The sequence below is a fragment of the Stegodyphus dumicola genome, chromosome 1 (genome assembly GCF_044657685.1).
Source record: "Stegodyphus dumicola isolate Sdum_Otavi_A_Nest chromosome 1, ASM4465768v1".
NCBI classification, from domain to species: domain Eukaryota; kingdom Metazoa; phylum Arthropoda; class Arachnida; order Araneae; family Eresidae; genus Stegodyphus; species Stegodyphus dumicola.
The window spans coordinates 208,670,922-208,695,903 of NC_140768.1; the positions used below are offsets into that span (position 1 = coordinate 208,670,922).

A 24,982-nucleotide genomic window follows, 5' to 3' on the forward strand; every position below is an offset into this window, starting at 1 on the left:
TGTATACTCGACAACTTGACAAATTCCTCTACCCTCCCCCCTAAAAAAAAGACATATGGAATCTTATTTGAAGACTAAGGTGGCCATGCCACTAAGAAAGCGTCTCCCTGGACATCCATTCTAACGTAATGATGAAATTTTGATAGAAATATTCTCGTAAAAGGTTTGTTTAATAGTGAGACAGCCACTGTTTCTCTAAAATATGTAATTATCAGTTTCAAAGTAGCATCAACCAGCTTTGTATTGTGTAGTATATCCTCCCAATCGCGCGCAGATTTGTGAAGTACGAGCAAAGGTAGATTAAGTTCACATATAATCACGGGGAAGATATGCCCGCGCAATTTTGAAAACTCACATTCTCCGACAATGGAGGCCAAACAGAGCCGCAAAGCAACACGTATCAGCACCAGCGAGTGGCGTAAGTGAAAAAAAAAGCGATGCGCAGTTAGTAGCAGCGGTATTTATAGTAAAAATTTCGTTAATCTGAATGGACAAAAGCTGTTGCCCTGCAGCATGATAACATAAGAGAAATGAAACGTATTAATTTTCTGGTGACGCACTTTAGATTCATATATTAGTATCTTTAAAATAGGGACGTAGCCAAATTAAAGTTAGTACGTAAAGGTTTCTTACTTTATACATATCATATATATATACGTATCATACGTACATATATATATATATATATATATATATATATATATACATGCATACATTTATATATGTATGTGTGCAAAAATATCTACCTTTCAAATAGTAAATTAAAAATATCCTTTTAACTCTCTTCTTCATATTAAAAATAACAAAGCCATAACTTTTTTACTAAAATCTTTACTCCCTGTAACTCTGAAAACGATCCGTCCTCCAATCTCTGTTGCGCACTTGTCCATGAAATCTTAACCAGCATCCGGATACTAATCCGTTACGTGATCCGTAATGCAATCTGGTGTAAAATGTTTTCCCTAGGCAATCTCGTTCTCTTTTTGCTTCGACTCTTCTTCTTGACCGCTCTTTGGTTCGCCGCTGTCTTTGCTTTGTAACTATTTGTTTACTTGTACTAACTACTACTAATTACTTGTCTTCTCGCTTTGCTTTATACCTACGTCGTTATCTAAACTCTGATACGCTATATAAAATTTTGTGGCGCATATTGCGCCTGTTGATGATGTTTAAAGAAGAATATGTTTTACTAATTAGTTCGTTGTCCAGCAATAAAAATTATGTATAAAATTATTTGGCGATAAAAATTATTCCGCTACTTCTGTCTTCAAGTCTGTCCTTCTTTATGCATCATTCAAACTACGCAGCGAAACAATTACCCAAATCTTGTACAACGATCGCCAGTCATCAGGATGATTACAGTTATATATTGTGAGTCAAAAATATGGCTACATGTTTTATCGCATCTCTCGATGATACTATAACAGCTAGAAAATAAGATATTACCACAATAAAAATGTACAACAATACCAACTGGACTCGTTTTTTTGCCTCAGACTTCCTGCCGTTTCAAGCGCTTCCATAATTTTGATCGATATTGTTGCATTAGTACTACTGCGAATGTTTTCTTTTCTGAATGTTTTTCGTTTTAAAACGACGTTTTCTTCATTTCCCAAGCAAAAATATTGCTTTAAAATTCCGGCTATCCAATATCGTGGCTCACATTCAATCTTTGCCATGGGTTCTCAACTGGTGGTACGCAAGAAAAAAATAGGCGGTACGCAAAGGAGCGAAATATTTTAACTATTAAATTAAAACTCCAACATCCTGACTGAGTTTTTTCTGTAACACTCGTAAATTTATGCGATCTGAGCTATGTTCAAGAGTGGTGGTGGTATTAGTATTTTGTAGTGGTGGTACTAAAAGTTTTTAATTTTTGTTTAGATGGTACGTGTTAGTCAAAAGGTTGAGAATCGCTGATCTATGCAATCACAATGTTGCAACTCTAACTTATTCAGCGGTAACTAATGGCGTAAGTTCAAGGTCGTGATGTTATTTGAAATGAAAATATTGAGTTTTTAAGTTTAATTAATACACCAGTGAACATTTTCGTCTGCAGTATACAACAATACACTACATTTTCTTTAAATGTACAGCAATATTTATAATTCACTCTCTATATACTCTAAAAACATTCCCAGTCTGGAATATCGGAAACTAAATATTTCAGTAAGTAAAGTCAGTAGGTAAATTCAGTAGTTAGACTACATGTTTCGGTAAGATTTTATTGTTTTATTCCTTCATGAATTTCTTGTAGATCCGAATAAATTGTGGGGAAATGCACAAATTTTAATTTGGGGAAATAGATCTCGCTTTCTTAACATTTCTCCGCGGTTTTCATTTTGGGATGATATCATGCATAATTTTTCATTGTGTATTTATAGAATATTTTTATTATGCTATTTGTGTAAAATATTTCACAAGAAAGTGCAGATGAAAGTAGAAGATAAAATGCAAAACACAAAAAATAAAGCAAAATAAATACTTTAAAATTTACTAATTACAAAGTCAGAAAAGAGCCAGAAAATTACAGTCTTCTTAAGATATGCTGAACACGTAAAAATTAAGAAAATAATTAAAATTATTTTGAAATCCATCATGTAACATACAGCGATAGAAACGCCTTTTTTGGAACTGCAGTTTATTATATACGTGTTTGGAACGGTATCTCTAAGATGCATTACAAATTATTTCAAATAGATATATTATTAAAGAATAAAATAGAGATGAATATGATTAAGAATTAAATTGTTTTAAAATCACTCAACTTATGATCTTAAGCGCAACGTACTTTTTTAAAACTTGAATTAGAAAAATCCTCTGCCTCAAGAAAGGAAGTTTATTTGAACTTAATATACGCCAGGATGTGTTTTATTGATGTTGCAGAAGTATAACGTAATGTAACGTGTCACGAAAAATGGAAAATTTTCTAATGTCAATAACGAACTCTGACTTACCTGTCTGGAATTTGGTAATTTTCTTCCTCGAAAAACTGAGCTCTGGTTCAAGTGAATTGTTTCAGACAAGTGACTGTTTTTTTTTTTTTTTTTTTTTTTTTTCCATTCAAAAAAAAGATTTAATCGGCTTAAAAAGTGTAACATTTGCACATTTGAAACATAATCACAAGATTTTTGGTATTCTTTTTACTCTGACTCAGTCTTCCTGGCAGTGATTGTTAGGAGTGTCTCCTGTTTCGAGACGGAGGTATAATTTACACGCAATTAAAAAAATTGCGAAATGTTTCGTAAAAATGATCTCATACTACCTTGAAGGGTCTACAAGATCACTCAGCAAAGTTCTCAAAAATAATTTTGTGGATGTTGGTAATTCGCTGTTGCGTTTTTTTTTTTTTCTTTTCTTTTCTTTATTCAACGTCTATAGTAACAAGCCCCGGGATATAACATCAGCTATTAGTTTGTCATAGTTTAGTGTAATTAGTTGCAGTTTATCTCGTAATTGTTAGTAAGGTTTCTTTTTCCCCTAATGTCGGGTTTTAGCTGTTCATAGGTGTTGACCACTATTAAAGCAGGAGTTGGTGTTCTCTTGATTATGGTTTGTTTTACGTGATTATAGCAAAGCCTCAAGGGCTATCTGCCTAAGGGGAGGGATGCCTTCGTGAAAGACTTTAAGGGAAACTGGCTCCTATACACGTTACACACGGGGAAAGCCATGAAAACGCCAATACAGCCAACTCATTCTCGGGATTCGAACCTCGGACCGAATTAGTGTTTAGCGACTTTACCGCTCTGCCGATAGTGGGCGCTTTCTTGATTACGGAAGCACCTAACAAGTGGACGACAGTTGTCTCCTATGAAGCAACGGACAAATTACATCCATGCCTTCTCCGGAATTCAAACCCGGTCTCTTCAGTATAGCACTGAGAGTCACTAACCACTTTCCCGTCTGGATGACTTATTAGCAAGGGTTTAAGTATCTTTTCTGTGGAAATTTCTTTAAATACTCCCTAATGAATGAGCTACCAAAAGGAACTTATTTACTAAAAGGGCTCTGTTAAATATATGTTTAAATTAAACAAACCATCTTTCCTTACAAAATAAGTTAGATTAAGTTAAATAAATTTTCCGTTTGTAACATACTCGTACATTAAGCAATATTGATTTTAAGAAAGCCAATTTCCTTACTTCCTTTTTTTTACCAAATAAATCACTTTTCGCTAAATATGCAATTGCTGTTTTATCAACAATTTATGAATTAAAGCCACTATATTTGTTTTAATCAATATGGTTCTTTTTAAGAAATATCTATTGGCGCTTGTTTACAATTTTCGCTACCACTATCAGCCCACGGTTGATTAAGTGAATATGGTCACTAAATCTGCAAATTCGTCTAGAATTCCGTTTCCGTGGGAAAAACTTGCTACACGAGGTTTTCATAGTTGCTTCTCATACATGTATAAAATAAATAGGAACCAGTTTCCATTAGAAATTTCTTCACGATGGTATTTCTCCTATTATGCCAGATAATGCTTGAGATAACCTACTTTGCTGTCAGGAATTAACCAATCAACCAAATAACCTACTGACTTATTTCATAAAATATTTCGCATCAATAACAATAAACTAACTGCTTAAAAGTAAAAGTAACCGTCCTGTCCTTGATCCCAGGAAAAACAGAGACGGCCCAAGTTCAAAGAAATTAAAAAGTTAAACCGATAAACTTTAGATATAATATTTGCGGTTTTAAGATTGTATAAAAGCATTTATTTATCAAATAAAATACCAAAATATAAATTTGAAGAGGTATGAAATATATCATGCAACTAGTTTTTAGGGAGAAAGGGGGAAAATGGCATATCAAGCAAAGTCATTATGGTGTCTGACGTTCAGTTTTATTTCAGCAAAAGTGTTAAATCAAAACTGAACACCAAATAACACTTATTTATCTATACTTAGTGGCTTAGGATTCACTCGGCTATCGGAGCTGAACTATGCTTCGTTATATAATTTATTTTTTATTTTATTTTACCTTATTTTGGGTTAGGGCAGGCAACAGGAATAGTGTCTAGAGTAAGAACTTAATATTCATTCAGTTTTTTTCCCTAAAAGTTTAACTCTCTGTACTACAACTATGTTTGGTTATCGCTCAATATACGTTTGTAAATTTCTGTAAAGTGTTGTCTTTGTACAGTGCACTTGTAATGTCTACTATTGTTCTGCAGTAAAATAATTTAAGTACCTGAAATAATGTAATAATTATGTAAATTACATAATTATTTCTCGACTCACAACGGCTACAATATTTTACAATGTTATTTGATGTATTTGCTAATGCTAGATAAGTGGGATTGCAAGACAATATCACCTAACCTCTTCGTATTTGTCATCTGTCGAATATTGTACTAAGATGCCTTAACTATTTTAAAGATGTTGATGTATTTAATTATGGCAAAGCACACTAGGGCTATCTGCCTAAGGGGAGGGATGCCTTTCCTGGAGGACTTTCTAAGGGAAACTGGCTCGTATACACGTTACACATGGGGAAAACCACGAAAACACCCATGCAGCCAGCCCGTTCGCGGGATTCGAACCTCAGACCGAACTACCAGTGTTCAGCGACTTTACCGCTCGGCCGCTGGTGGGCCTATTTTAAAGAAAAAATTAGGCTTAAGTAAATAAATTTCAGATCAAATGTTTCGATGCCAGGCACTTCTTGGGAAAATGTTTGAAAATCAATAATAAAACAGTCCAATAAGATTAACTAAAGATTTATGTTGATCAAGAGTTTTAATGGCAGGTGTGTTTCCTTGATTATATTTTTAAAATAGATCACAGACTAGACCTCATGCCATTATCAGAACATTGCAGAACAATAGTCAGGTTAGTGCAGATTAAACGCATTGATCACAGCTGTTTTTCAGTCACATTTTTGCAATCAGGCAGTGGCATATCCCATGCGAATAAGGGCTAATGCGGATCCAGCGTTCTGATGACAAGCACTTGATAATGATATTTAAACATGATGAGACATAGGCATACATATTTAAAATTCCGAAAACAGTCATAGAAATTTACAGTTTTCCTTCTAGATGCTACTTGAATATCATACATTGCGCTTTTTTTTTTAAATCTGATTTTTCAACCACAGTTATTCCTTTTGGTTACTATAAAAACTTTGATAAGGAGAAAGTTTGTCTTTCCTATATCGCTAACACATTCGCTCGTCTGTCACACTAAGGCACATATTAGTCCAATCAGCCAAAATGTCTAAAGCTCATAGAGTAGTAATTTAAATTCTGATGATAAATGCGTTTTTTTAAAACACTTCAAACTACATTATTCGTATCGTCATATTTATCTTGCTGGCCTTTCCAATGCATTGTCTTTTATTTGTGAAATGCATAATTATCACGTAATTAAGATAGAGCACTAGGACTTTATTATTGACTGGCCTCAGTGCTTTGCACATAAAATTATCTTAAATATCTTATCACTGCAATTCTAAAAATACTAATCTAGTAAATAACTTTTTTCAATGTTATGTATTTCAGCTCGGAAATTCATTATAATGTTTCAATATTATTGAGATGGATTACTGTAAGGTGCATCATAAAAAGGCGAAAAGCATGTTTAATAAGAAATCTTCCCACAAATATTTTCCCTGAATATCTTTCATTATTATTAATGCATAAGTGTAATTAATTACAATTCTCTGTTAATCTAATACATTTTAGTAATCGTAGCTCAGAGATTACTTATTTACACTTATGTGAACAGATCATTTCATCAAGATGGCAGATTCTAGTTTCATTCTTAAAAGAGAAACTTGATTCGGTTGCATGTTTGAATAGCTCAGCGGTTAAAGTTTCAGTTTAATTGATTATGGAAAAGCACACTAGGACTATCTGTCTAACGAGAGGAATGCCTTCGTGAGGACTTTCTGAGGGAAATTGGCTCGTATATACGTTACACATAGGGAAGACCCCCCGATGATGCCCACACAGCCAGCCCGTTTGGCTGGAATCGAATACAGGTCGTAACTAACAGTGTTCAGCGATTTTACTGCTCGGCCGCTGGTGGTGAAGTCAGTAGTTAAGAACAGCTCGTCTACGAAGCAAAGCTTGGAATCCAAATTACAGCCATTACCGTTTTTGTAGATGGCTCTAATGATCTGTAACTTAATGAATATACATATATCGCTATCTAAATATCCAATGTAAACCTTAAGGAGTGTTTTTTGATACCATAATAAAAAGTAACCAATTTTAGTTTCCTTAAAATATTATAAAATAAATATTATAACGAAATGAACTTTACTTGTATTACTCAGCAAGAAAGCTGAGAGTTTCAAATTTTTATTCTTACTGAATTAAATTATGCGGTGGCATCGAACGATATTGAAATAGTATATCCCGCTGACAGGAAATCAACTTAGGCGCACAGCTGTTGAAAAGCTGCACTCAAACTCAGGGTGCCGGTAAGGAAAATTCGTATTTTCTTCTTCTACTTCCTCCTACCAATGGGGTGGATTAAATTTATGAGATGCAGAATGAAAAGGCTATGAAAAAGTCTCGGAGCCTGAAGCAAAAGAAATCTCTCATTGCGATACAAAGCAAAGGCTTTGATAATGCAATCATACCTGCAGAATACTGCTTGCAGCAAGTGAAATAAATTCATATTTATTTTTATAGAAATCATTGATTTATTCTTAAACAATAAAGCAAAGGAACGTATAAGTTATTTTTGTTCACCGCTAGAAAACTACTGTCACGTAATTTGAATTTAAATAAACCGAAACTGTAGGGAGCAGAAATAAATTTAAAAAAAATATGGTAAAACATTCGGAGTAGCCAGACTTTGGGTAATTTGGCGTAAAATGAAACTCATGATAAATATTATATGCATATAAATATATTTAACAAAGGACCATGGAAATTATTGCACAGATTAAATACAAAAGTTTTTTATACATATAAATATTAAAACATAATTATAAAACTGCAGCTGACGTTTGCCATAACGGTCATTCACTTTAGAGACCACTCCATTACAACGACAGGTATGCTGATCTGTGCTTCAGTGAGTTTTGTATTTTTAGCGGGGAGAGCTGGAAACCTTTACCTTTCTTTCCGTCGGCCATTACCAAAATACAAATTAGTTTGAGTTTTAATACGAGCTAATTTGTAGTTAATAAGAAAAAAAGGGAGAGCGATGCTAATCCATCGGAAAATTGTTTATCCATAAGATGTTCAGCTGTGATGCTGATATGCGCTTCAATGAGTGAGTCTATATTTTGAGCGGAGACATCTAGAAGCCACAGTAGCTAGAGGCGGGTTAGAAGACGGTTTTGAAATTTATCTTCTGTGTTGTACGCATCTGTATATTTGAGTTTCTGAGATCCCTTAAGTAGCGATAGTTAATATTTATGAATTTTAGTTGCATTGTAAGGCATAAATAAATCTTTTAGTTAAATGTTATCTCTTATTTTTTCGGGGTGGGAGGGAGTTTAGACTTTGAATAAGTACAAAGATGGGTATGGGAAGACTTAGCAGAAGTAGTTTAATACGTAAGTAAGTAGGAACACGAGTAAATTAATAGATAATTAAGTATAACTTAACAATGGACTTCCTTAGAACGTCCTTTTCCAAGGCGCTAGGAGTCGTTATAACGAACGCCTTTCATATATAACAACAGTGGTTTTAGGGGGTGGGAGAATAAATGACCGTGAAAACCATAGAAATACAAATTACTTTTCATTTCACGTTTCTGCGAAACAGGTGTAAGGTATGCCCTCTAACCCAAGAAATGTAAGGAAAACAATTTCAGTGTCACTCTAAACAGTCTGAGCTATCGAACATTTTGATTTATAGATTTAAAGAAATTTTCAGAAAAACCTAGTATCACTTTTGATTGGATTTTATCGGGAAGAAATTTTTATTTCGACTTCGATTAGACTAAATATTAGATTACTGCAGGGAAGGGATACTTCCGTAGAAAACATTCTAAGGAACGCCGGCTAGTACTTACTTCCCTATTCACTGGACTTCAATCCCCAGTCAAATTAACAGTGTTTAGTAAGTCTTTCTCATTCGGCCACTAAATAATAGTATTCAATTCGATTTCCTGAAAATTTCATATTATGGAAATGCGAATAATCAAAAGTTCATACGTTAAATTGTTAAAGCTTCGAAACTATTGTGAATTTTAGAGTCGCAACAAAACTTATAACAAGACTTAACTGAAAACCGATTTTATAGAAACGATAAAAGAATATTATTTATTCAGATAATCTAAAAACAGATAATTTCCATTTATTTTTTTAATTGAACTTTCTGCACTGTTTCTTTCTTTAGAGGTAATACATGCTTTATAATGAAAAATTACAAGATGCTTCAAAAAATTTGTACGATTGAGTATTTCTTGATGATTTGCTTGTAGATGTATGTTTCCGGTTAAAAAAAAATAAAATGATAGAAGAGGAAGCTCTTTTTTTTTTTTTTTTTTTTTTTTGGTTAAGAATTTTAGTGACGTAGTACATTTAATATATTTGATATAATTGGTTTCTAGTAAAACTAATATATAAACACACACATATATATATCTATATTACACATACATATACACCATATATATATATATACACATACACATATATATACCTATATACGTTATTTCAATAGAATAGTAAAGTTAAATTAAATTTAAATAAAATAAATTAAATATATGCACACACACATATAGTACATACACATTATTTCAATAGAATAAATAGTAAATTTAAATTAAATTAAAATAAATTAAATTAAATATATATATATACACACACACATATATGTATATATATATATATATATACACACATATATATATATATATGTATATATATATATATACATATATATATATACTTCGTAGAAAAACGGTCTTTTAACTTAACTGAATTTTTGTACGGCCTGATCGACGTCGTAACAGTTTTTAAATGTAGCAAGATGGATTTGGGTCATATACGTTGGTTTTAGAGTTTACTTATCATAGAACTGGGGCTTTTATAAAACATTCTTTAGCAATATTAGATGCACATTTGTAACTAGAACTTTCTTTTTAATAGACATCCGAGGTTCGAATCCCGCGAACGTGCTGGCTGCATGAGCAGGTTCTTGGTTTTCCCCATGTCTAACGTGTATATAAGCCAGTTTCCCTTAGAAAGTCCTCAACGAAGACATCCTTCCCTTTAAGCAGGTAGCCTTCGAGTGCTTTGCCGTAATCAAATAATGCAAACCAAACTTTCTAACGGACGGATTTAAAAATTTTGATTTTGTTTAGTTTTACTAAAATATATCATAAACAAGCTTGAACGCTTATTTTATTTTCTCCAAATGAACTCTTGAGTCTGCGAGCAACCTGGATATTCATTCCTGCAATTTTTATACACTATATAACATTAATTATCTCTTAAATGATTTTTAACAGGCTAAATCTGTTAACATTTTTTTACGTTTCACTGAAACACATTAAATGCCATGCCATGATCATAAACGTATCTTTTTAACTCACTTATAGTAATTTATCTGCGTACTAGAAATATTACATTAAAAAAGATATTAATTTTTTTTTCCCGAGACGATAGTTGCACTGAACTGAACTACATTATCGCATATAGGTGAGACTGTTGTTTGCATTCTTTTTTTTTTTTTTTTTTTTTTTTCACGCAGGTTTTTCAGCAAAGATACATTCAGCAAGAAAATGGCACCGGAACAAAGGTTGGGCAGTAAAGGACAGCTAATCGCTATTCCGGTTTTAGTCAAAGTTTGTGTACTTTCCGATAAGAGTTGCATATAATCGTAAGGAAATCAAATAAATCTTTGAGTCGTCCACTTTAAAACGGCGTCATTGTTGACACTAGATATTAAAGCCCTGCATTATATTTAAAGAAATTAAATAATGGAAGAATCTGAATGAATGTATGCATGTTTCTCGCATTGTGAAAAAACAATGGTACATAGAGGCATCAAATTTTGAATAATATAGTCCTCCACTTGAATATGGGCATCTAGAAGCCCAAATTTGGAATTTGCTTTATTATCTATTTCATATTTTGTAAAACTTTACGAAATTTTGATTAACAAACTCAACGATGTCAAAGCAAGCAATGACAACACTGTACGAAAAGAGGAAAAAAAAAAAAAAAAATTATCTCCCGCGCTCGAGACTGTGTATCCGGAATTCTAAAAATATCATGTTTTCAAATATTTTGTGACATTGCTGTTGAACTGAATTTTATGATTTAAGTGCGAAGAACGTAATATTTAATAAGCAAAGGTGACACACGAAACGTTAAAAAAGTCCCTCTGGGGAGTAGTAAGAAAGCTTTCAGATTTTATGTTATTTTATTTTTAGAAATCCTCTCATTCAACAATCTAGTCATCTACAACAAGGAATTTCAAATTAGGCGCTTGTACCTCCCAAGGGTAGGCTAGAGTATTTTAAAGGCGTACGCGAGTAGGTTTCAATGAAAAGTTATTTAACATTCTGCTTGTCAGTATTCCGAAATGAAACCGGAAAATAGTGTTAAAGGTCGTAGGTGAAGAAAAAGGATTTTAGAATATAAAGAAAACACTTTAAATTTAGATTTAAAAAAATAGGACTATGTAAGAATGATTTTAAATACTTCAGTTTGAAACATCTAACTTTCTTCTCCGGCTTCCTAGCTAATTTTCTTAACTATGTACTCAGTTAAGAAACTGTGTCATCTTAACTGTGTGTAATTCTAGACTCTACACATCATCAAACTAATTAGTTGAATGATACACACAGCTTCAGAACTTCATAAAAGCTTCAGAGTTATTCTATTCACAGACAAAGGGAATAATGAATATTTTGTGTTAATCATTAATAATAACTGGTTATTTAATTATTAGATTTACATCAATGATTTAATCATTGGTTTAAACCATTGACGTAAAACCAATGATTAAATAACCAATTATTATTAATTTTAATTAATAATAATTAATCATTGGTTAATTTTAATCATTGATTTTACATAATTATCGTCAGCTGCACGCATTGAAAGAAGAGTTAAGAGTTAACAGGTAATTTGTATTAAATTTTTATTTTTTACTTACATAAACTGTAAGGCCTTTTTCCCTAAAAGAATTTTAGTTTATGAATGCATCTGGGTTAGTAGTATTTGAGAAAACTCGGTTTGCGAAAAGGCAAAAACGATATGAAACTATGGGCTGGTAAAGGACGATGATTTTTAAAGATTTCTAAGTTTATAAATGTTGTAACGTCGTTGTGTTGCTAAGCTACGAATTAAACAGTCAAGGAGAAATGTAAAAGTTCTCGCGCTGTTGGCTTGAAGATGAGTCGAAAAGCCGCCCAGTCGGTATAGTGGTCAGGGAAGCTGATTGCGATGACGAAGGGTCTGGGTTCGAATCCAAGAGAAGGCATGGTTGTAACTGTCCGTCCCTTCATAGGAAAGGCGATGGTGGCCCACCTATTAGGTGCCACTAGACCGTCAATCTCGGAACGCCTGCTATTGTTAGCTGGGAGAGTTCAATATACGCAGGTGAGAGGAATAGAAAGAAAGGTTGAGGAATGGTTTCCAACGGAAATAATTAGATCGTGGAATGGCTTTCAGTGGGCACTAGGGAAAAAAGGGATATGCTCACTGACTTATTCCCGAACCGTGGAAGGAGTTTCACTGCTTATTTTTATGCTCCATGTTTTATTGAACATTTTGTTTAAGGACAGATTGATTTTTATCAATTTATGAAACAAAAAAAAATATTTCGTAGAGAAATACGTGTTTGCAATGTAAAATTGTATGCTTATTTAAAATTTGCTTAAAGGCATAACGTTTTGGCGAAATTACATATTTTTGTTTATTCCAACGAAATTTCATGTAACAGAGTATTACATGAAGTTACAATACGCAACTGTAAAGTTTTTATTTACTTAAGGTATTCTAGAAAATTGTAACTGTAAAGAAAAAGGGCAGACAATCAATAAGAATAATAAATAATACACTTACTAACAAAACTCTAGCTACCCTCACAAAGCAGGAGCCTGTTCATAGTAGGCGCTCAATCCCGGAACAACTGAGATTCCCTATACTCAAAATCCCTTTTCCTTTCTCCTCTAAGCTCATCCCTACTTTCACGTACCATACCTACAAATCTTGACTCTTCCAGCCAAACAATAAAATTTGTTCCGGGATTGAGCGCCTACTATTAGGTGCCTCCATAATAAAAAGACCACCACATTCGGCCTTGTATAGATTAATGGACTGGATTACATTTGTAATTGTTCACAATCTGCCACTTGAAAAAAAAAAAAAAAAAAAAAACTCAAATGTTTCAGATTTTAAATTACGTCCAAAGGGCGTTTTTTAACATTTTGTGTGTTACCTTTCTTTATTAAATATCATGTTCCTCGCACTTAAACCATAAGATCCAGTGCAACAGCAATATCGCAAAATAGTTTTAAAACGAGCATATCTTTAGAATTTCCGATACAGAGACTCACGCGCTGGAGATAAAAATGTTTTTTCTGCACAACGTTGCCATTGCTCGCTTTGAAATCCTTGAGTTTGTTAATCAAAAATTCGTCAAAGTTTTAAAAAATAGGAAATCGATCATAAAACAAATTTCAAATTTCAAATTTGGTCTTCCACATGCTCATATTCGTTGGAGAATTACGTTATTCAAAATTCGATGACTCTATGTACCGTTGTTTTATCACAATACGAGAAATATACATACATTTATGCAGATTTTTCATTATTTAATTTCTTCAAATATAATGCAGGACTCTAACATTTTGTGGCAACAGTTTGAAAAGTGAACCGACATTTATGAGTCCGACGCAAAATGCCAAAACGAAGCTAATAGTCCTTCGGGATTCAAATCCCTTTGGACTAAAAAGAGTTTCATATTCGACCAAAATGGTGAAATTTCTTTCAAACACTTCACTGAAATGTTCTTTCCTTTGATCCTATTCATTAGCAGACATATCAAGTTAATGTAAGAAATAACACCTCTTAAAATTTTTCTTTGGGATTTTGCATTTGTCTTCTGATACTTTATCTGACTGACTGAAAACCTATACCTCTCATTGCTATTTGTCATGAAATTAATTCCAGCAATTTAAATCAATCAAGTTAAATTTCATGGATAAAATTCATAACTAACTTTCACAGAGAGCTCTAGTTTTATGGAAACTTTAAGAGGTTCCATCGATTCATTAAATGACTATGAACTTTCATGTGAATTCAACATGCCTTTAAAATTATTAGAGTATCACTTGGTATATTGTCCCCTTTGGCTGAGTGGATAACAATGTTGAACACTGGCCCTTCGACCTGTATTCGAAATCCAGCGAAATGTTTGGATCTATGAATATTTTATTATTTTTGAATTAATTTTCTTAGTTTTTCCCGTATGTTACTAGAATACAGGTGAGTCTCCTTCAGAAAGTCATCAACGGAAGTATCCCTTCCCATAGGCCTTGCATGTTTTACCGCAGTTACTGAATGAAACTACACATCCTCTGAAGTTCTTATGGATTCGTTCAACATTCTATTAATTCTTTAAACGTCAAAACGTCCGAGAGATTGCGATGAGTTTTGCTTCTCTTCCCCTAAGGTATGCAGTATCAGGTACAGTTTCTCCAAATACATTGCATCAGTTTACTGCAGACAGCTTGTCCTAAAAGGCTAATGGAGGCTACTTTGTTAGGAAGTAGAAAGGATGTCACTTGAAATATTCACACCTCTTTGTGAGTTGATGGAAGGGCAAGGAGGATGAAACGGACGGGCCGGTTAATGGACGGGCACGGGCATTTCGGTATTTTAAGCCATGCAGTTTAGCGAACGCTTCGATTTTCTAAGGGTTAAAGTATATTTAAAGCTCAGAAGAAGTCTGATAATAGGAAAGTAATTACAAGCTGTAGATTCAAAATATTTGTAGTATCTTTAGTAACAACTTGAAGGTATTAGTGTCTTCACAATTTTCACAGCATTTTTCATTTAATTTTAAAAGATGGGTAGTTTGCACTTAACACGTATATAGATGATATAAAAGAGATAAAAAAATGCTGGAATGATGCAAGTTTCTTTTCTAATACATAATACTTGGAGAAAATTTTAGCATTTCAGCTTAAAAGATTAATCACTTTAATTTTATTTTAATTAGTGCTATTTGCAGTAAAAATAAAATTTGCATAAAAATTTCAGACAGTTTTGTTATTTTAATATTGTAATAATTTGAAGGGATAAAAAAATGATCCTTAAATGTAACAATGATCTGATTGTAGCTGCCCGTTACTGCCACCTCATAAAGCAGTTAAAGCAGTATAAATACTTAAAAATGTGTAAGAATGTTCTACAGTACCATGAGAATGAAGCAAAAAAATGCCTATCCGTAGTTCAGTATCAAATACATCACTGCAGCACACAATTTGTCAAAATCACATTTATCCTTTAATTTCTTTTAGAAATTCTTACTATTAACTAAAATATTTATATAATTAAGCAAGTTAATTTTAATTGCAATATGCAGCCATAACTCGCCGTTTTATACTGAACTAATAATGCTCTTAATTTTATGCTTAGAAAAAAGTTTGTTTAGAATTAATTTCTTCAGTTCACTATCAGAAAAGTTTCACACGTATGAACAGATAGTTTATATACTAATCTATAAGTAGACGCTACATCACAGTTAATGGAATAACCAAACTAAAAATTAATGCGAAAAAATTTAAAACACTTTTGCGCTAAACAAAACCACACAAAATGAGCAAAAGTAATACATATTGCTATAATAGAAATTGCTTAGCTGAAAAATTATTCGCAAAATCCTTCACTTTCAACATTTTCCCCTTTTTATTTTAGTCAAACGTAGAAGCACATTTCGAATGTTTTGATATTTTTTGTTTACTTTTTTTACCTTCAAATGCAAAATCAAACCCTGATGCCTGCAAAACTAATTTTAAGGGAGTTTTAATTTCATTCAATAATAAAGATTCAGTTTTATGATTTGTTAATATCAGATATTACTTTAGTTAAGAACAGAGTTAAAATACCAGAACTGTATTTTACATTTCAAAATTTAAAAAAAAAAAAAAAATAAACAGATTAAAATAAATAAATAAATAAAATAAACAGATTAATTCTTTCTTCAAGACTTTTAATCTAAAGTCTTCAAACTCAGTTTCCTCCTAGTTTGTGTAATGAAACCACTCACTGCATTCTGCTTATTTACCTTTCCAAACCCAAATCGGCCTCGCCCTCTCTTCATAAAATGACACACCTACCTTTCAGCCAATCAGTTTAAAACTCTCGCCTACTCTTCCTTGTTGACCTTAGCGAATACGTTACAAAAATGACATATAATTGCTCTGAAGAACGTCAAGTTTGTTGACAAACCGGGCATTATTTTCATACGCATTCTTTTTCAATTTCCCTAGCAGCAAAATCTCGTCTGCTTGAATAGTTTTTATTATTTAAGCTATTTCACGTGAATAATGAAATAATTTATCCAATAAGACAAAAATCAGCTGAATCATTTTTAGTTACTTATTTAGAAAGAATAAGTTCGAGCATTTCATTTCTTTCCAACAAACGAATGCATAAGTTTTTAACACATTTAATATTCGAAAGCATTGAACACTGCCAGTACGGTTTGTCTAGTTGTCCGTTTTATCGTAAGCACAGTCAACCTCGAAATTTGAGACTTCCTTCCCGCTTCATAAATGAATCGGCTAATTCTGTTTGCTAGACACAGTATTCAAGTCCTGGGATTGGCAACAATCAGTCGGTTCCGAAACAATGTATAAGTTATTAAATTCTTATAAATTTTTTCAAAAGGCCTTTTTGAAAACGTTTTTTAATCAGAGGTTCTCAGAGATTAGTTGGTTATTAATTGTGACAAAACACATTAAGGGATGTCTTCAAGGGGGATTGGTTAAGGAAATATGCAGCTGAGTTGTACATTAGGAAAACTATAGAATCCACAGACAACCACCCTAGACGGTTCAGTTACTTAGAATGGAACCTATCATAAAACAAAAATTTTATGCTGTTTTAACCCTTCTTTCATTGTAATCAAAAGAAAGAAAAAGAATTGGAGAAATCTATGAAAGTTTCCATATTTTTACATACTTATTTATTTTAAACTTGTGCATATTGTTCATACTGCAGACAATGAGGAACACAATAGTATTACATTACTTTTACTCAGCTATGTCTGCTAATTTCTGTTTAAGCCTTTATATCTCGTTTTATACGCTTTTAATTCCACTTGCATTTATGCTATGTGGTTTCTTCACAACTAGTTAATTGCATTATATTAATAATTACTGCTAGAAATGAAAAAAGATTAAAGTTTTTGTAACAAAAGCAACTAACACTTTAAATGAATTTATTCTGTAAATTTTTTTAATTAAATAATTAATTATCATGACGGGAATCAACATCTCCAGATTGAATTTTAAGATTAATTTCGTAATATTTTCTGCCAAATATACGGATAAATAATGCACCAGGGCAAATTATTATTGGAGCCAATATAGATTTGGAAAGCTGCACATACATAACGTCGTAACTGAATAAAAGTCCATAAATGAGTTATTCGAGTTCAGGGAAACGGGGAATTTCTATGATTGCCTTCGGATATTCAGTGTCCCAGTGCAAACTATTTACTAGGTGCCAGAAAATAAAAATGCTATTAAGTCCGAGAATGAGGTTTGTCGGCATCAACAAGAAATAAATAGCTACTAAAAAGATTTTTGTGAACAGTATGAGGAATTAAGTAGAAGACCTACACAGTACCCCTTTGGTATTTACACATTACCCCTTTCTGTTTTTTCAGTCTTTTCTCAGTTCATCATATCAGTGTTTAGTTTTCTTGCTAAGATGCCTTCACGAAGCTTTTTTTGTCTTTTTATTATTAACATTTTGTGTGTTTACTTTATTTATTAAACATCACATTCTTGGCGCTTACGCGACATGAAATTCGATTCAACAGCAAAATCACAAACTATTTTAAAACAGCATATCTTTAGAATTTCGGACAGACACTCTCGCACACTGGAGTTAAAGATGTTTCTTTCCGTACAGTGTTGCCATTGCTCGTTTTGAAATCATTGTGTTTGTTAATCAAAAATTCATTAAAGTTTTACAAAAGATGAAATACATAATAAAATTCGAAATTCAAAATTCGGGGATCAAGTGCCCATTTTGGATGAAGGATACGTTATTCAAAATTTGACGGCTCTAGGTATCGTTGTTTTTACTTCCTTATACAAAATAAAGGAAGTATTGCCTTCACGAAAATTTCCAGGTATCATATTTCAACGAAAATATCCATTTGAGGAATACTGAATGCAATTTAACGACGTTTTTGCATGAAATCTGAACGTACCTGCCGCAGTCATAAACCTCTCGCTGAAAATTTTTTTGCATTGACATAACCAGGTTTGTACATTTTTGTTTTCGTTTTCGATAATTATCATTTATCTTCTGCTAAGTAGTTTTTATACAGGCTCTACAAATTCTTCTGCGATGAACCATATGCTCCGGTATTTTGAGTTATGAATATTTTTTTATCATTCCATTTATTGTAAGCTATTGATGTATTTAAAGATTTTGCAATTGATTTCTGAGTCGGCTGATTTTCTGTTGTTACCAACAATTTATCTTTAGAAACATTGGAAACAAGTGCCTTTTTTTCAGATTTCGTTTAAAGTCATCTTTTCATGTAGAAGTAACGATTGATGTTTTTTTTTTCTTTTCCAACTGATCATTTTGTTTGTTTTACAGTTAGAAATTTTAATACGATGCATTTCACGACGTTTCTGAATTATTGAATAGGAATATATTTCTTCGGAAAGGCAAAAACGTCATTCAATCAAGAGCTTTTTTACATGCGACATTTTGAAAGAAGAATAAATTTAAAAGTAACAGACGATATTTCTCCTTTCAAATAGAAAATGTTAGCAGAATTTTCTTCCAAAACATTTGCTTTTTTAAAATTCTTTATTGAATCTTTCTAAAAATATGGTATATCCATTTATAGTATATAGAATTCTCCTTAATAGTTTTATTAGTCCAAAGGGGTAGTTTTCAGAAGGACTATTAATTTCGTTTTGGCATTTTGCATCGATTCACGATAAGTGTCGTTTTACTTTTCAAATTGTTGCCACCAAATATTATCGCCCTGTGCTATATTTAAAGAAATTAAATAATGAAGAATTTGCATGAATGTATGTATGTTTCTCGCATTGTGATAAAACAACGGTACCTAGAGCCGTCGAAATCTGAATAACGTAATCTTCCATAGAATATGGGCATGTGGAAGCCGTAATTTAAATTTGAAATTTGTTTATTATCGATTTCATATTTTGTAACACTTCAACGAATTTTTGATTAACAAAGTAAACAATTTCAAAGCGAGAAATGGTAACACTGTACGGGGAAAAATCATTTTTAACTCCAGCGCGCGAGACCGTGTATCGGAAATTCTAAAAGATATGCTCATTTTAAAATTATTTTGCGTTATTGCTGTTAAACTGAATTTATGGTTGATATTTAATGAATAAAGGTAACAAACAAAACGCTAAAAAATGCCCCTTTGGACGTAATTTAAAATTTGAAACCTTTCAGATTTTATTTATTTTAATTTTTTAAATTTTTTGTCACGGCACTGAATCCGCGAACTCGGTTCAATAAAAATCTTAAACAGATTTCCTTCGAGGTATAAGAAAGAATTTCTGACAACTTGAAAACATAAATTCTGATTTAATTACAAGTTCTACTAAAGGCTTTTAAAAATATTTATAGCACACCCAAACTGTAAACATTTAATTAGACATCTTAATTTTCCTCCATCGTTTTATCTGTTAAGATATTATATTTATAGGGTTCAAAAGTTCTGTTTTAAATACAATATTTTTCTTTATTTAAGCTAAGCATTTTTTGATTAACGTAAAACTTATGAAATATGTTATTAAGCAGCAAATGATGCAGTTAAATCAAACATCGTTATTTTAATATTTTTTGTTGTCTTCGAATGTTATATCAAATGGAAAATACTTATGCAACTATCTATATGAGGTCAAGCCTAAAAGAAACTAGCATTTTAATGAGGAGAAAATTGATATGTATCAGAAATTGAAGTCATTATCCGACAGAAACGTATTTTTATTGTGGAATGAAAACTTGTTTCGCACGAGTGATGCAGCACTTTGTACGAGAAGGAAAATTTTATCAAAAGATTTATTAAAAGTTATTTCTTTCTATAAAATAAGAAAAAACTGAAGTTTTTTTGTTATTTTGCATACGTGTTGTTTTAGGTCTCTATTTTATGAACATTATTAAAAACTTCTTTTTTTTTCAGTTATTTAGGTTTAAATAGTTACGAATAGATTTAGAAAATTTAATTTTTTCAAAGATCGTATTTCGGAATCGATTCAGAATTTTGTATTGAATCAAACTTGCTATTATTAGATAATATTAATTATAAAAGGCAATTAAGAGTAATTAGGTTATTTTGAAGCAGGATACAAGAAAAATGTGTAATCCGTCGCCGGGACTCGAACGCTGGCTCTCTCGAATCCGCGGTGAGTATGGTTACAAATTATACCACGTAGTCATGCGAAAAAGAAGAAGAAAATACCTTATACTGCATAGATATTTTTGGAATTATGGTACAGTTTTTAGTACAACGAATTCTGTAAAAACAATGTATAAAAATGTAAATGGTATATTTTAAAGTATTTCAAGCAACACTTAAACACAGTTCAGACTAGCGTAACAATATAAAATCTTTTCAATTTATTTTTATCTCTTGCATACTAAATCGTATATTTTCGATGCAATAAAGCCACACTACATTATTATGATTTTTCTTTAAATTTCAGGACTTTGGAAATAAATTTCTTTAAATTAAGACATTCATTTGTTACCTCTAATTATCTCATAAGTGACACAGTGGGTCGGGCCAATGGAATAGTCTTATTTTGTCCTGTCGTGAGTTTAAATAGGCACAATACGCCGGATGCAAGATGCATTCGTGGTTTCCTTGTATGTAACGTAAATACGAAGTGATGCTACTCTGAAAATCCTCCCCCCCCCACAGTCATCTTTCCTCTTAGGCAGATAGCCTTTGCCTTGCCGCATTTAATTAATTAATAAACTAGAAAACAACAATTAGCAATATCCATAACAATATAATAGATATTACAATTAGACAGTTACATAACATTTTATTTAAAATTGTAGAGTCATTAGGTTATTTCGGAAGCAGGAGAGATGAAAAATGAGCAACGCCTTCGTCGGGAATCGAACCACGGACCTCTGGAATACGCGCCCAGCGTGCTGACCACTACACTAAGAAGGCATGCTAAGAAGGCGGGAGAAATACCTTATAAAATCTGTATGTGTTTATTTAAAATCTGTATGTAATAATAATGGACTATTATTATAATTGTTATTATAATAATAATAATTATTATTATTATAAGCAAACAATTCTAATTGTAAATTTATCCGTATATGCATCTAAAAAAAGAACACCCAAATTTTCGCGAAATAAATTTTAAAAAATATTTTGTTGATGATAGCAAACTTTTGATGTTTTGTCAAATAAAAGTTCATTTCCAGCCGCTACTCACAAAACGTAATATTATAAAAATAATAATAATAACAAACAGTACTTAAAATACAAGTTTCTTGTTGTAACTTACTAGAAAGTAAGAAATACAGCTAATAAATAAATTAAAACGAATTTATTCCCTTTATTGTCAGATAGGATGAAATATCTAATTAGTTATTCAAAATGTTAAGAGAACAAAAATCCTAGATATTGTTAATTAAATCTTAAAGAAAGCATTATTTTTAAAACATACGTGACAGCTGTTATCAAACAGAAATCATAAACATATTTACATATGACAAATCATCAAATTTGTCAAAACCCTAAATGCTGATAGCTTTATGGATTGGACAGGATTATTTAATTTCGGCAAAACTCATAGCATAACTTTTGATTCGATAGATTTTAAGAACATCACGAAGCGAAGTCATTGCAGTAACAAACGTTTATGTTCAAATGAGATTAGAATTCCGACCAATGCCTTGAAAAGTTGTCATCCTTCGCTAACCACCGTAGCGTCTAGGGGGTTGCCTGATAACTTTGTGCGGGGGTTGTATTTCTAGGGAAAGGAGCTGGTTGTACGAAGATTTTTAGCAATTTTATTATGTAATATTCATAACACAATTTTTATATTTATCAAATACATACAAATAGTCTTTATTCATTGCCCTTTTCATAGTATACATCAAAAATCAAATATACTCTCAGATGACTTTAAATTTTTAAAGTTCGTAGAAGTACCAAAAAATATTTTGCATGAGCCATTGATAAATCTGTGCCTTGGTGTAAAAGGGCTAATGTCCAAAATTGTTAATGAGACTTCTGCATCAGTCTGCTCAGATCATCACAGGGAAGAGAACCGATGTCCTTCTAATGTTGCGTTTTAATTATATTTGTACTTAATAAATAATTATGACATTTCTATTTAAAAAGATACTATCATATTATTATTTTTATAACATGTGCATCAAAATGAAAAAGAAATAGAAAGAGTTATTATAATTGTAATTGTTATAAATATGTGTATCAAAAGAAGAAAGGAACCTTGTATCCTTTTAAGAATAACGAAAATATTAATCCCTAAAAATATTTCTATTTATTCTACCCCTAAGGTTTAGAAACTTGACGAAATTTAAGTAACTTTTCCTAAAAACATGCAAATTGGCATTGAAATCTTTTCTAAGAGATTTTAAAAAGTGAGTTGTTTTCAACTAAAATGAGATTAACAGAAAAGAAAAACCGCATACAGAAAACAGCCTTTTTGAGGAATAGAACGTGAAGAAGAATTACTGAAAAAGTACCAAAACTTCATTAATTATTATACAGGAGACAATGAAACCATTTTAAGACTACTGCTCTCATTTTTTAGATGATTTTTGTCATTTTTGAAGGTAGTAATATTAGAGAAGAAATCTTAAGCACCGATGTTTATTTATGTTTATAGAGCAACAGGCCATTTTACAAAGGGGTCTTCACGAAAGGTTTAGTTTTCAAAATTCATTGGTACGGAAAATGAAACATGCTCCCTTTGTATTAACATTCAAATATGATCAATAGTTGGTAAAATAGCACAATGCTGGGAATTTCATTAGTAATTTGAGTTTCATTTGCTTGGATCAAGTTCTGGCGAAAGACACTGCCTGCTTTCCTTTTAGGATTCTTCTTATATGAAAGCCTATAGCTTCATAATTTAAGGCAATATATATTAAAATATCACTAACCGCGGAAACAAACAAAACAAAAAAGCCCCCCCCCCAAAAAAAAAAACGGGGAATTTGACTGAAATGAAATCATAAACTGCAAATGGAATTACAAACTGATAAAGAGTTAGTGGTTGCCGCATTAATGTACCACTAAGCACGATAAGAACGTTCCACGCATTTATTCAGAATAAATGTTTAACGCGCTATTTCACTGGTCCTGTGGTCAGATACAAGGATAAAGCATGTTACAAATCATTTATAGCATGTTTTATGTTTAAATTTTAAATGCATACTTTTGACAGATAAAAGTGATTAAAAAAGTCCTTAAGACATTTCTTTTACAGATACCTTAGATATAGTGATAATAGACTAAAAAGATCTTACCTCGTTTCATTATTGCTGCTAGTGTAACGGCTCTTGTAAAATCCAACGATGCTTCCCAACAGGGAACCATTAAAACTGAAAGATAGCTTATAGGTGGTAGGAAGAATTATATTGTCCATTTCAACAACAAGATATTCGTGAAGATCGTACAAGAAGTGCTTGTTTACACCATATTCTGTAGTACCTGTTTTATCATACACTTTGGAATCCTTCACAGTTAGTCTATAGGCATGGACAACGAAATGTTTTATCTGTCGCGTCACATTCACGGTTATGTTTACTGTTCCAGTAAAGATGTCCGTTTCCAAGTTTGGATACAATAATAAGTCGTAATGTATTGGAATGATATACTTTGGAAGCCTGAAATCCTCCCAAGGACGATGGTCTTCGGGTACACTTTCTGTAGTATGATCAACATCCAGTTGGCTCTCTGTCGAACGGTTTGTAACCGTTTTGGACGCAGTTTGAGGACTAGGCGTATGAGTGACTACACCTGCAACAGCTGAATCGCCGACATGACCCATATCTCTTGAAGACATCGAATTTTCATGGTGCAATTGGCCTTTTAGCACAAAAACGAGAAGGCCTACGCTTAACACTAGAAGCAGAAAGATGATGACAGCAAAAATGCAAGATGACTGTGGAACGAAGACTTTGGCCATCTTTATTTAAATACTGATGAATGATATCTTTGGCGGGTCCAACACTTTGATCGTGTTGTAATTAAAACAAGTTCGCAGTTATCTATTGGGAAATAACTGAAATCACTTGTAGTTTCATTTTTTAAAAATATGATAAGACACTGATGAAATTTAAAATGAATTCTTTAAAATTTCACAGCAGCGATTTTATTAATAAATAACGACAGTGATTGTTACGACGGTGGCATCGGGAGAGTTAAATAACTCACTCATGGGGACTAGCACGGATTTACGTTTGCCGCTCATGACTTCCCAAAGCCCGTGAGTGGGAAAAGTAGGACAGGTTTGCCAGCGATGATGTTTTGCCAGGACAGGTTTGTCGCCAAGGGCTTGCGTTTCTCGCCAAATGAGCGGAATCTTTATGTAGTGTGTTGACCTACTGAACAATTGTTAAGTCGCGATGAGAAGAAAAAAATATCCTAGAACTAAGAGAAAGTGCGAGAAAGAAGCGTAAACTAAGAGAACTCTTTGAAGCAGTGAATCTTATTGTACAATAAATAAAAGTAAAAAGTTCCAACTTTTTTTTTTTTTTTTTTTTTTTTTTTTTTTTTGGCTAGTGGCTTAAATTACGCAGGAGAAAT

The 24,982-nt window shown here is 32.2% G+C and overlaps 1 protein-coding gene across 1 annotated transcript in view; it reads right to left on the reverse strand.

Annotated features, from left to right (window-relative positions):
* Positions 1-24,662, reverse strand: part of LOC118205807 (uncharacterized) — a 425,653-nt gene extending 400,991 nt beyond the window's left edge. Inside the window, exon 1 of the mRNA XM_085825092.1 lies at positions 23,701-24,662. Within this exon, the coding sequence (XP_085681218.1) occupies positions 23,701-24,362 (662 nt within the window). The 5' untranslated portion in view covers positions 24,363-24,662. The remainder of the gene's footprint in view (positions 1-23,700) is intronic.
* Between the last annotated feature and the right edge of the window lie 320 nt (positions 24,663-24,982).